The sequence below is a fragment of the Pteronotus mesoamericanus genome, unplaced genomic scaffold, assembly GCF_021234165.1.
Source record: "Pteronotus mesoamericanus isolate MK-2021 breed Mesoamerican mustached bat unplaced genomic scaffold, CSHL_Meso_final contig_123, whole genome shotgun sequence".
Taxonomy (NCBI): Eukaryota; Metazoa; Chordata; class Mammalia; order Chiroptera; family Mormoopidae; genus Pteronotus; species Pteronotus mesoamericanus.
The window spans coordinates 1,191,518-1,203,833 of NW_026555049.1; the positions used below are offsets into that span (position 1 = coordinate 1,191,518).

Genomic DNA, 12,316 nt, shown 5'->3' on the forward strand with positions numbered 1-12,316 from the left:
GGGAGAGAAACATTGATGTGTAAGAGAAACATCGATCGGTTGCCTCTCGCACACCCTGACTGAATGGGGACTGAACCCTCAACCCAGGCCTGGGCCCTGACCAGGAATTGAACCAGTGACCTTTCACTTTGTGGGATGACACCCAACCAGCTGAGCCACACCAGTCAGGGTGTCTCTTGCTTTGTCTGAATTTTAAAGGGATGATTTGCTCTTTTACTGATGGGGGGAACCATATATTAGGAGGGCAAACCATCTGGATTACTAAGAAAAGTTATTACTTCGTGTTTGGGAATCAGTATGTTGTGCCTCTGTGGAGACATGCAGTTATTTTGGGAGGAAAGACTGGCTTATTTTAGATAATTACAGGTACGGTGTCAGGGAATTCCCGGCAGTTTGGGGGGTTTTGCCCGTGGGCCCTCCACCGTACGGGAGAGTGTGATCTGGCCCCTCGGAGGGTCACAGCCTGCACCTGTTCAGCAGCGCCTGCCAGCGCAGGGGCGCGGAGGACCAGGGCTTTGCTCCTCAGAGCAGAGACTGACCCGGCGGGACCGTGGGACAGCCTTGGGTGGGGGCTCCCGCCGCCCTGTGGGGCCCACTGAGGCTGGTAAGGAGGCCCTGAGAGCAGGCGAGGCCAGGGGAGGTCTGGCAGCGCTGGGAATTTGCAAATGAGGGCAGAGAGAAAGGGAGGCAGGTGTGAGTGAATGTAAGAAGGGGAAGGCTGGCAAGGACAGCTAAGCAGCAGAACGTGTAGGGGGTGGCTCTCAGGAATGGGAGGCCCTGTCCCGATCACGGGTGGGGATGGAAGTCACCGCTCTCTTTCGGATCTTGCTGCTGCTTTTGCCTAAGAAGGAATAGTAGAGGTGAGCTCTCAAATCTGATTAAAGGTTCCTTCCTCTCTGCCTTTTTAAAAATATCCTGCAGCCTCATTTTAATTTGCATGTCGGTTAGAGGAGAGGAAGTACTTTCGTCAGTACTTCTAATTCTGGAAAAGAAGAGAACAGGCCACCACTCCCTCCACACGTGCACACAGAGCGTTGGATGGGGACAGTTGTCCCCGTGGTAGGGCCAAGGCCCCTGGTTTCTCCAGGGCCTTATTTAATTAAAACTGCAGGTTGTAGGGCCAGCGTCATCGTCCATCACTGTGCAAAGAGACTCTTTTACTTTTCTATTCTTATCTTCCTTTCTCTTTCTCCCTCATTTTTTCTTTCCTTTTTTCTCTTCATTTATTCTTTTGTTTCTTTTCCCTTCCCTTCGACTTTTCCTTTCCTTCCTTTTTTTTTTTTCTCTTAGAATGTGCTCTTGACAGTCATCTTGAAGGAATTTCATATCACATTTTCATTATCTTGAGAGCCATTGTGCATGAGAAAGAACTTGACAAAGACTTCTGCCTTTCCTTGGGCCCTGACTGCATCCTCACTGTCTTCTGTGTTTTTAAGTTAATCCTCCCACCCGGTGAATGACCTGCCTGGCCTTGGTGTTCTGAGCGTTAGGGACCTGAGGCAGGTTAGCCATCCTCTCAGCCACTGCTTGGGGTGTGTCTGGGGGAGCCACAGCTCAGAGATCTTCTCCCTGAAAGTCTGATCTCGTCATGCTGTAGCTTTCCCTTGGGAATCGGCTCTCTAATTATGGCCCACAGACCCAATGCAGCAGGGATCAGCCCAGCCAGGAGCCCTGCAGGGTAAGAAGGAATATAGGGACAGGAATAAATATAGGACGTGGGTTTTAAGGGCCTCTGCACTCTCTAGGAAGCTGAGACGAACTGTGGTGAAAATATAGTACATTGTGACATCATACATTCAGCTTAGAATAATATAAGAAACACCACTGCTTAAAGTAAGGAGACTGATTCAGCATCCCCCCAACCAAAGTGGTTTTTCACCTTTGTTTGAAACTCCCATAAAGCTCATGAAAAAGGCTTGAAATTGAGTGCTGTAGAGAGAGACACATCACCCGTGCTGGGAGAGGGGGAGAGCGTTCCGGGACGCCTTCCTGGGGGCGGGGGGCTTCAGCATGGTCCCAGAAGAGGAGTGAGATTCAGCAGTTCGGCCAGCGCAGGCGGGGAAGGCGCCCTGCCGGGCTGCAGAGCGGCAAGGCCTTGCCGCAGGCACCGGGGAGGACAGGAGCCTGCGGTCCTGGAGGAGACCTGTGAGCACGGCGAGCAGTGGGTGGAGGAGACGTGCAGCCGTGTGCGTGCTCGGTGCGTGAATCCTGGCTGCACAGGTCGGTGAAACAGCAATAGCCCAGAGCGGATAGAAAGCCGAAAGGTCTCAATAGAAAGATAAGGCTCCCTGACCGCTGTGTGGTTTCCTCTGTTCTTCCGAGGGCAGGAACACAGTGCCCTGAAAACACTCTCCTTCCTCCCTGTGAGGTTCATCGCTTGAGGCCAGAAACGTGCCAGACAGTCTTAAGCGGAGTTACTGATTCCAAAACATTGCATCTTTTACTTTTCCTTCCTCCCACCCTTCTGAGGCGAGGTCCGAGCTTGCACTGACCCAGGATGCTCTGGAAGCAACAGTACCAACACAGGAGGCCTGGCAGATGGCAGCTCCTTTCCCTCTGCTGTGAGCTGAGGAGCCGCCGGGAGAGTTGGCAGCACTCAGCGATCCCAGCCTGCACCCCGAGTTCCTGCTGAGCCTCAGCCCTGGGCACAGCCTCCTCGCCCTCAGGGCTCAGACTTGGAAAAGCCGGTAACAGCTGTTTTTTTCTTTCAGGGGAATTGATCCCTATGACAAGCCAAACACCGTCTACATCGAACGGCATGAACCCTCCGGTTACTCCACCGTTTTCCGAAGTACAGACTTCTTCCAGTCCCGGGAGAACCAGGAAGTGGTCCTCGAGGAAGTGCGAGACTTTCAGCTACGGGACAAGTACATGTTTGCTACGAAGGTGGTGGTAAGTTTAAGGTGCCAAGGAGTAAACTGCTGGGAGTTCCCTTTCTGAGGTTTGGCATTCTGTGATCAGTGCAGGGAAATTTGCACAAGGGGGACCCAATCGCGGGCCTGGGGGACCGTGACGAGGGTGCTGCCCAGGCGTCCTGGGAGGTCGAGGGCTGCAGAGGCTTGGACACCCCTCGGAGTGTCTGTAGGTTCTACTGCATCCTTGACACACGCATGTGTCTTTGAAATCCCAATGAAAAGAACCTAGAAGGGGCTTAGTAGCATTTTTCGTTAATTCCACTGCCTGATACCCTTTCAATTTAGGACAGTTTCATTGTGAATTTTGACTCCATGTTAGCTACAGGGCTAATAGAATGTGTAGTCATTAGCCAGTGGGAATCAATGCTCTTAGAAAAGCAGTCATTAAGCTCCTAGCTTAAATCTCAAGACTTTGGGAAAATTTTCCCCTTGATTCGATGGGTGGGAGCCAGATGCTGAGAGGGAGAGCTTGCGCATTGAAAACCAGAGTTGATTGTTTAACAGAACTTGGTAAGCGGCAACCACACTGCTGTGTGCGAGGGAGAGAACCAGGCCTGGCCGGGGCAGGCAGGACGGCGTCTTGGGGGACGCGAGCCGCTGACCCGGCGGACCTCAGGCCCTGCAGGAGGCCTCTGTCACTGCGAGGTTGCCCTGCTCTCCTGCACAGTTAACCTTAGGGGCCGGAAGGGGGGTCATGCTTCCCTCTGGGGTCTCATTTACGGAATTGGCAGCTGGCCAGGAAGCAGCTGGCCAACCCTCTTGGGGTTCTAGGGTGTAGAGAGAGCCGCCCCAGTGGGGAAATCTGGGCCTAAGGCTGGAATGAGGAGCGAAGACGTGGGAGGCTCGAGGCTGGGGATTCCCTACGGCATAATGCGGGGAGTGGTTTCTTCAACCCCTTCTTCTGCCAGGCTGGGGCCTTGAGTCACTCCCTGGACGCCCCTTCCTGCCTTGCCTGTCGGTTTGTTTTTCTTTCTCTTACATGCACAGCAGCTGAAGAGCACGGGCGTCCTTGTCTTTCCTTGGGGGCAGGGATGTGGCGGGCGGGGGGATGGGACTGCGGAGGGGTCCGGCCTGAGGGCAGAACCTCCTGCCCTGCAGCTGCGCAGGCCTGAGTTCCAGCACCACCTCTGGGTTTTGAGGGTCCATACGTCTTTTCTGTTTCGGTTTCCTGGGTCTGGATTTTTTGGTGTGATTTTAATTTCCTTTTTTTTTCTTTTTCTTTCTTTTCTTTTTCTTTTCTTTTCTTCTTTTTTTTTTTTTTGAGAGAAAGGAGGGAGAGGAGATAGGGAGAGAGAGAAGCATTGTTCCACTTACTGATGTACTCATCGGTCGATTCTTGTATGTATGTGCCCTGACCAGGGAGGGAGTGAACCCACAACCTTGCTGCATTGGAATGATGCTATAACCAGCTGCGCTACCTGGCCAGGGCTGTTTTTAGTTTAATTTTAAGGCACAGGGACTGATTCCCAGACTTGTGCTGATGGAGTCAGGATTGATGGGGAGAGCAGTTGTGCATTTCTCTTAACTCTGTCATTTCTGCCTCTCACACCTTGAGGGTCTAAGTCACATCCCTGGTGGAGCGCCCCACGCCCTCCATTGCCATCTAACAGCCACGCCGGTGGTCTGGACGGAGCTGCGGTGCAGAGGGCCTGCGGCGGTTCTCCCCCGGGCTGCCGTCGGGCGGTGCAGAGTCTGTGTGGGCGTCACGGATGCGGTGCCCAGTGTTGTGCACAGTGCGTGGTACATGGCACATATGCAGGAGAGTTCAATGAATGCCGTCTTTGCCTGCCTAATTTAGAGCACGTAGGCTGGTAGAGTTTTGGGGAGGCTGAGAGGTTATTAAAATTGGTGCTTCTGTAGTCCACTCTCAGCTCTCTGTGTGGCTTCCCTCTTTATGGCAGAATTGTAGGTGTGTGCTGGCTGTCTTCCCTCATCACCAGCACGGGCCGCCGGGCCCTGAGGCGAGCTGAGCCAGCACCGGGCGCTGCTCCTCGGCTGTGGTCTTAGGAGCACCTGCGGCAGCATCGCGCCAGCGCACTTGTTGCAGAGGGTCTGCGTGACCCAAGTGCGTTTTTTTTCCTGTGCATCCCGAGGATGCCTAAGAATTTTCCAAATTTGAGAAGCTGTTCTCTGAGGTCTTCTATATGCAGAAGCTTCTAATAACAGTCAATTATGTTGTCAAAGAAACTTTATTATATTATGTGTTCTCAGTGGATGGATGAGAAGAGGAGAAACCCAGCTGGCAGTGGATAAAATGGGGTTCTCCTGCTTACTGCACTAGACCACTAAGTCCGAAGGATGAAGGGCATCGGCCCTGGTCGGATCAGCAGATCAGGCAGCGTGCTGAGGCCTGCGCATGCAGCTGACTTCTGGTCCGGGGTATGCCTGGCTCCCAGGCTGCCTGCACGTAGGGAAATTGGAATGATTTTAATGTTAAATGGATTCCAATCAAAATAGGGAAGTCAGGGAACTAATTGCAGAACCAGAGAAAATTGGCATTGGGCCATTATCTCTCTTTTTCCCCATCACCCTTGGTAATTACGATTCTTTGCAACGGTCTCTGCCAGTTGGTGTCGCGTGGGATGACCGTCTGCGTCCTGGACCGGAGCTGGCACCCGAGCATTCGCAACGCCTCGGTGCCCTGTTGGCCTGGCTCTTAAGTCAGACGTACTTGTTGCCTGATGCGTTTTCATTTTTTTAACTCCAGTTTAATTTTTGTTCCATGTTTTTTTGACATGAAGTTATCGGTCTAAGTTCCTGTCACAGTGATGGGGCCAGGAAAACAAGGAGGCGCCCTTGGGCACAGCGGCGCCGCTTGCTGACTGATGCGTGCCGCTGTGCGGCCCTCCGCCCTCCGCAGCCTCAGCCCCCACGTGGGATGCGAAAGCCGGGCTTAGACGCTTCCTGGCGCCCGTGCTCATCCCCCGGCAAGCGCCCGGTGTGCGGACTTCGTGGGGTCTCCTCCCTGTCCTGGCGGAGGATGTTCCCACCCTTTGCACGGTGCAGATGCCGTGTTCTGGAGCAGGGGTAGGCAAACTACGGTCCTGCACTTGTTTTGTCCACGAAGTTTCATTGAAACAGCCGTCCACACTTGCTTATGTGAGGTTTACCGCTGCTTTCACGTTACAGTGGCCAACCTGAGGAGCTGCATAGAGGCCGGATGGCTCAGACCTTTGCAGGACAAAGTTACCAGCCTCGTAGAGGCAGGGTTCCGAGCCTGTCCCGTTGGCATCAGGCAGCCAACTGCCCTGGTGCCAGAGCTGGACTCACCCGGGCGTCACGCCTAGGAGGCGAGGCCGAGGCGTCCTGGGCACGCCTGTCACACACCGGGGCAGAGGCCGGCGGCTTGCCCACCGCGCATCTCCCCAGAGAGCTCCTTCGCACTTTCACTATTTTGACCAGTCAACCACTAGTTTTACTATTGAAAACCAATTTCTAACCTGAATTACCCTAATTTAAAGTCTAATGTTGATAGAGAAAACAGGAAAACTGAATCATCTGAGGATTGTGGGCTTCAGTGTGAAGAGTGAGCTGACCACAATTGAGGTGTGAATTTTAGGATGACTGATCAGAACCAACTGTTGACAAATTATTTTAATTATGGTGTTACTTAAATATATGCAGCACTAAGGTATATATAAGCATCTACTGCTTATATCTCATGTACAATTATAAAACCCAAACATATTTACAGATTAAAAATACTATAAAAGCAATACATTCAAAATTAATTTTTATAATACTTGTATTGAGATATAATTTATATACCATAAAATTCACCCTTTTAAAAGTTCAGTGGTTTTTAGTATGTTTGTGGGATTGTATAATGCTTATCACCACCTGATTCCAGAACGTCCTCACCGCCTTCAGGACGAACTCTACGCCCAGTGGCACGACTCCTCACTCCCTCTCCTTCCGCCCCGAGCAGCTATGGGTCTGGTGTCTGCCCTGCGGCTTTGCCTGCTCTAGACAGTGACCTTCTGTGACTGTTTCCTTTCAAAGTGTGATGTTTTCACACATGTTGTAGCATGGATCCTCAGTTAATGTTTTCACGTTCGCTCCTGCTTTCTTCTGCCAGTTCAGATTTCTTATTGAACCCCTCTTGTGGATTTTCTTTTGAGTTATTGTACTTTTCAACTCCAGAATTTCTATTTGTTTTTTTCATTAATTTCTATTTATTGATTTTCTCTTGCTTTCCTTTAATTCTTGAGACATGGTTTCCTTTAGTTCTTCGAACATATTATCATAGATTTCCACTTTTTTGTCTAAGTCCAATATTTGGCCTTCCTCAGCAATAGTTTATATTGACCATGTGTGTATACTTGGCTGATTGCTTGTCTTGTCATTTTTGTTGCTGAAAACTGGGACATTTTAAATGATTTATGTAACAACTTCTCATATCAGAGTACCCCTTCCCAAGATTTTTTCCTGTTGCTTTTTGATATTGTTATTGCCTTTTTTGTTTTGTGAGCTTTCTGCATTGATTTTGTGAAGTTTGTGTTCTTCATTGCGTGTGGCTCCTGAAGTGTTTGGTAATTTAGCTTGACGTTCAGATACTGACTGAACAGTGCGTTCTTAGGTGCTTGGACGTAAGTCGGGCAGCCCTTGCCAAGGGCCTCCGAGCCAGGCCTTTGAAGCAGCCGCGGCCCTGCCTCTCCCTTCAGCTCCTGCTCAGGCAGCGCCTCCGGTCGTCGGCCGGGCAGGAGAAGTGAGGCCCTTTTCGGAGCCTCCATGAGCGCGTGGCCTCGCAGGCTCCCTGGCGTTGTCAGAGCTCGTCCAGGCCCTGGTGGACGCCTTCTCCCAGGTGTCCCTTTGTGCTTTTCAGTCAGCCCCCCGGGAGCTCCAGAGTGGCCCTGCCTCCCCGGCCACCAGGCTGTTAGACGTTTGTCCGTTGTCACTGTTTTCCGTAAATGCCCTGGCTGTCCGTCTGTTTGGGCAGTGAGCTGAATCATGCCACGTAAAGGGAAGGGCTGAGGAGCATGGCTTTCAAGTAAGCCGCCGAGCCGCCCACGCAGCGACAGCCTCTGGCTCCAAACCTGCCCTGTCCTCGCTGGCGGCTGAGGGCTGCTGTTTCTCATACCCTCTGTCGCTGCGCAGCTGTGGGTTCCCAGGCTCTGCAGAGCGAGGGAGAAGGGCTGGGTCGAGCGCATGTCACGGTGAGGTTGCCTCTTCCTGCACAGCCTCATCGTTGTTCTTCCGTCCGTGCTCTGGGGGTTTTTGCAAGCCTTTATGTAATTTTTAAAATTCCGAAAAAGTTGAGTTTGAGAATTTTTGTTGAATGTTCTTGTTGCTGTAACAGATGAGAGAATTTTCAGAGTTCCTTACTCTGCTGTTCTAGACATGCTTCCCATTAATAGTAACTTTGCAAACTTTATCACGGACATTTAGAAATATACGCAAAAAAGTTTATACTGATACGGCCTGCCCACATGCCCTCATTTGGCCTCAATGTCGTCAACTTTTGCTCATCTTTTTGAAGCCGTCTACTCATTGTTATTCTTTCCTGGAATATTTTAAAGCAAATTCCAGATGTATCATCATATCCATAAATACTTAAGTGCGAACAGCACTGATGAGGATGGTGATGTTTTGGGTGAGGCTGGGTTGCGGCTCCAGCAGCGAAGGGGTGGCGAGTGCCGCAGTGCAAACCAGTGCCGTTGTGGACGGCCCCACCGCCGCGAGCCCGCCCCTCCCGCCCGTGTCCCTGAGCAGCGTTCAGTTAATAGCTCCCTGTGACATCCTTTGGTCTTTGCTTGGCAATATGTGTCATTTACTCCGTTTCTTTCTGCTTTTTGGTCCTTGATCTTGCATTTCTTTTTGCTGTCGATAAAATGTTAAACATAAATGTAAGTGCACTCTCTGAAATTCAGATTATCCAGGTACTTAGATTAATTTATTTTTACTCATCAGAAGTGAACATACCAAATGAGAAAAAGACTTTCTCATAAATTCTAGGCCCTACAGGATTGGCATATAAAATAAAACGTTTAGAACGCTCCTAGTTGTTGGTGAAGTTTTGTGTGTTGTTATTAACTGGCATGACTTTCAGGAAGGCATTTTTACTGTCTATCAAAAATGAACATTTTGACCTAGGAATTCTAAGAATATCTGCGCACATTCCCATGTAGTTTTCAAAGATGACATGGGAGTATTCATCTTGAAGTAACCTAAAGGCCCACCAGTAGCTGTGAAATGAAAGCTAAGGTGCACTGTTAAAGAAAAAGTTAAGTTATACAACAGTTAGCTAGTCTGTTAATGAAAAAAGTTGAGTGGCACAACAATATTTCTGTCATGATTTCATCGCCATGTGGAACATAGAATTGCATGTGTCAGTTTGGCGCCGTATTAGGCTCCAGGCAACTCTAGAAATGAAAGTGGCTTGACCGGTCAGTGCCGCCCGCAGGCAGGCTGCCTGGGGCAGTGCTGGGGCCTTGGGGATGCTGAGCACCCGCCCCTCTGTCTTTCTGTTCTGCCGCCCTCAGCAACGGTTTCCACCCTCACGGTTCCCTCATGGTCCAAGGCCTCTTCGAGTCTTTCCTGGAGTTAGGAAGAAAACAGACAGGCCAAAGCAGGACCCTGTCCAGCTTCTTCAGCCCCCTTAACCAGCCTTCTGAGAAACTAGTACAACTTCTTGTGTTAATTAGACTTAGTCACATGACCACATGTAGTTGCACAAAAGGAAGAGAACCATAGTCTTTTTTTAAAATGTGTTTTTCTATTACAGTTGACACCCAGTAGTATTTTATGCTAGTTTCAGGTGTGCGTCGTAGTGATTAGACAGTGAGGGAACTTACAGAGTGACCCCTGATATTCCAGTTCCTGCCGGGCCCCACAGGTGGTTATTTCAGTAGCATCGACTGCATTCCCAGGGCTCTGCCTTGCGTCCCCATGACTGACTTGTCACTACACATAGGCAGTTTCTAATCCCTCACCTTTTTCATCCTGTTCCCCATCCTGCTCCCCTTTGGGGACCATCAGTTAGGAGATCCTGTCTTTTAGACTGGAGAGTAGGGTGTAGAACTTCTGCATTTTACCTTACACCTGTCTGCATTGTTGGACGCTTTTAATGGGCCTGCTTTATTTTTATAATAACTGTAAAGAACAACTCAACAACAACAAAATCCATGGTTTAGTAACAAAAAGTATCAGGGCCTTCTAGTACATCTTACAATCGGTAGCGTGCCACACTTGTCACTGTTTTTCTTGGTGGCAGTAAAATATTATAACTGCTCTTTAGGACTACGTCATGAGTGAACCCTCGTTTTCCAGGTTTAGGAGTAATTCTCCCAGAAGGAAATGGGATGGGTTTGTTTGGAGGGTTTTTGACCTCTGCCCTCCGTGGTTGGCGTTTATGGAGTGCGCGCGGCCTTGTGCACGTCCTCCGTGCGCGGGTCCTCCATGGGCGGGTCCCCCAGCCGCAGGCGTTCGGAGCCTCTAGCTAACGATGGGCCTGGGGCGCACCGGGAAAAACGCCTCCTTTCTAAGGGGTAACCACAGTAGGAAGTAGTGAGAAAATAGGAAGCATAAACATGTTTCATTGATATATGTGTATTCATATGTGCTTGTAAGGATTCATTCATATAGGGTGACACACTAATCATCTGACTTTTATACGCAGCTATAAAATTTTACTGACGTAAGGGATTTTGGAATTTATATGAATTTTGCTGCAAACTATTTTTTTTCAGGTAATACATTTTACATTTTTAAATAGATTTTACTCATTTATTTTTAGAGAGAGGAGAGAAGAAGGAGAAAGAGAGGGAGAGAAACATCCATGTGCAAGAGAAACATTGATTGGTTGTCTCTTGCACACCCGCAACTGGGGGCCTGGCCTGCAACCCAGGCCTGTGCCTTGACTGGGAATTGAACTGGGAATTGGTCCCTCAGGCTGGCGCTCCGTCCATTGAGCCCCACCAGCCAGGGCTGCATTTTACATTTTCAACAGGTCCATCAGTTCCTAGGGTCCCCTACCAAGTACAAACTACTAACATGGTTTTCAGGGTGCCATTTTGAAAACCCAGTCTTTTATACTTCTCACCTGGCTTCTTTAAAACTACTTTTGACCATTTGTTCAGTGGTATTTGAATACACATGTATATATGCATTGATCAAATGAATCAGAGGTAACTTTGTGTTCATCAGTTTGCTCTTCACATAGTATTACTGGGCACATAGGAACACAGGGCGTTCAGTTGCTGTCCCACACTCCAAGGGAACTGAAAACCCATCATAAAGAGCAGTGAATAGTCAGGGGCAAACGAGCCACAGCAGCTTCTTCTGGGCAGGGACCCCAGCGTTCCAGGGCGTGTTGCAGTCGTGTGTGCGGCGCTGTCTACATGAGGCTCTGTCTCCCTCTTTGAATTACAAAACCACGTAGAGCCTTTTTAGTGCTGCTTGTCCTTTTTCAAATCATTGACCCTTTGAGAATCTGGTAAAAGGTATAGACCCCCCCCTCCCCAGCAAAATGAATGAGTATATCTATACAAAAAAGGCATGTCTATGTTTACAGGGTTCCTGCACCACAGAAACCCATCCAGAGAGAAGCCCTGATCCAAGTCAGCTTCTCATTTTGTAGATACATAGAGACCTAGAGAGATGTAGTTATTTCCTCTTCCTCTAGTGCTTTTATATACATTTAAAAGATTCTGGCCATGGTTAAATATTTATAAAATGCAATATGATGTGGTCAGCATCATGTGGGATACACTCTATACTCTACCAAAGAAAACATATTCTAACAAAAGGCATTATTGGGAAATACTAAAAGATTGAGAAATTGAATCGATGAAAATTCCCTCAATTCTTGGTGCAAATGAAAGCCTTGTAACTCAGGGGTCCTTCTCATCTGACGGTAGGAATGGAACAGAGAAGGAATATGCCTCGTATGCTGCGTGGCGTTTGGATGCTCTAGGCTCTGCCCCACCTGTCCCCTCAGCCTCGTCACACAGTCCTCTCCTTTCCGCTCTCTGCTTAACCTCTGGCAGCCTCTGCCCCCTTCCCCAAGCCCACGTTCTCCTCTGGTGCCGTCGCCCTCCCTCCCCATCCAGCTCCGCGAGTCTAGAATCTGCCGCAGGTCGGGTCTGGGGTAAAAGGCACTGCGGCCCACGCTGTCCCGTGGCAGCAGAGGTTGCAAAGTGTGTATTCGCAGTCTCACTCCCTGCGTCGGGTTTTAAGTAGAATCAGAGGGGCCTGGCTTCTCAGTTTCCTCTCGCCCTTATCCTGAGTGGTTACAATGTGGCGCAACTGGTCTTTTTTCTCACCTTCCTTGGCAGCATCCTGTGGGCAGCCGGCAGCCACCTTCTGTGCAGCTCTGGGTCTCCTTCGGCCGGAAGCCCATGCGAGCAGCCCAGTTTGTCACGAGACATCCTATTAATGTAAGTGGGGTTCGTTTGGGGGTG

At 49.7% G+C, this 12,316-nt stretch overlaps 1 protein-coding gene across 2 annotated transcripts in view; it reads left to right on the forward strand.

Moving 5' to 3' along the window:
• Positions 1-12,316, forward strand: part of SORL1 (sortilin related receptor 1) — a 168,586-nt gene that overhangs the window by 38,985 nt on the left and 117,285 nt on the right. For both annotated transcript variants that reach the window (XM_054587637.1, XM_054587646.1), the window contains exons 6-7: positions 2,712-2,892; positions 12,191-12,292. In XM_054587637.1, coding sequence (XP_054443612.1) covers positions 2,712-2,892; positions 12,191-12,292 — 283 coding nt within the window. The remainder of the gene's footprint in view (positions 1-2,711; positions 2,893-12,190; positions 12,293-12,316) is intronic.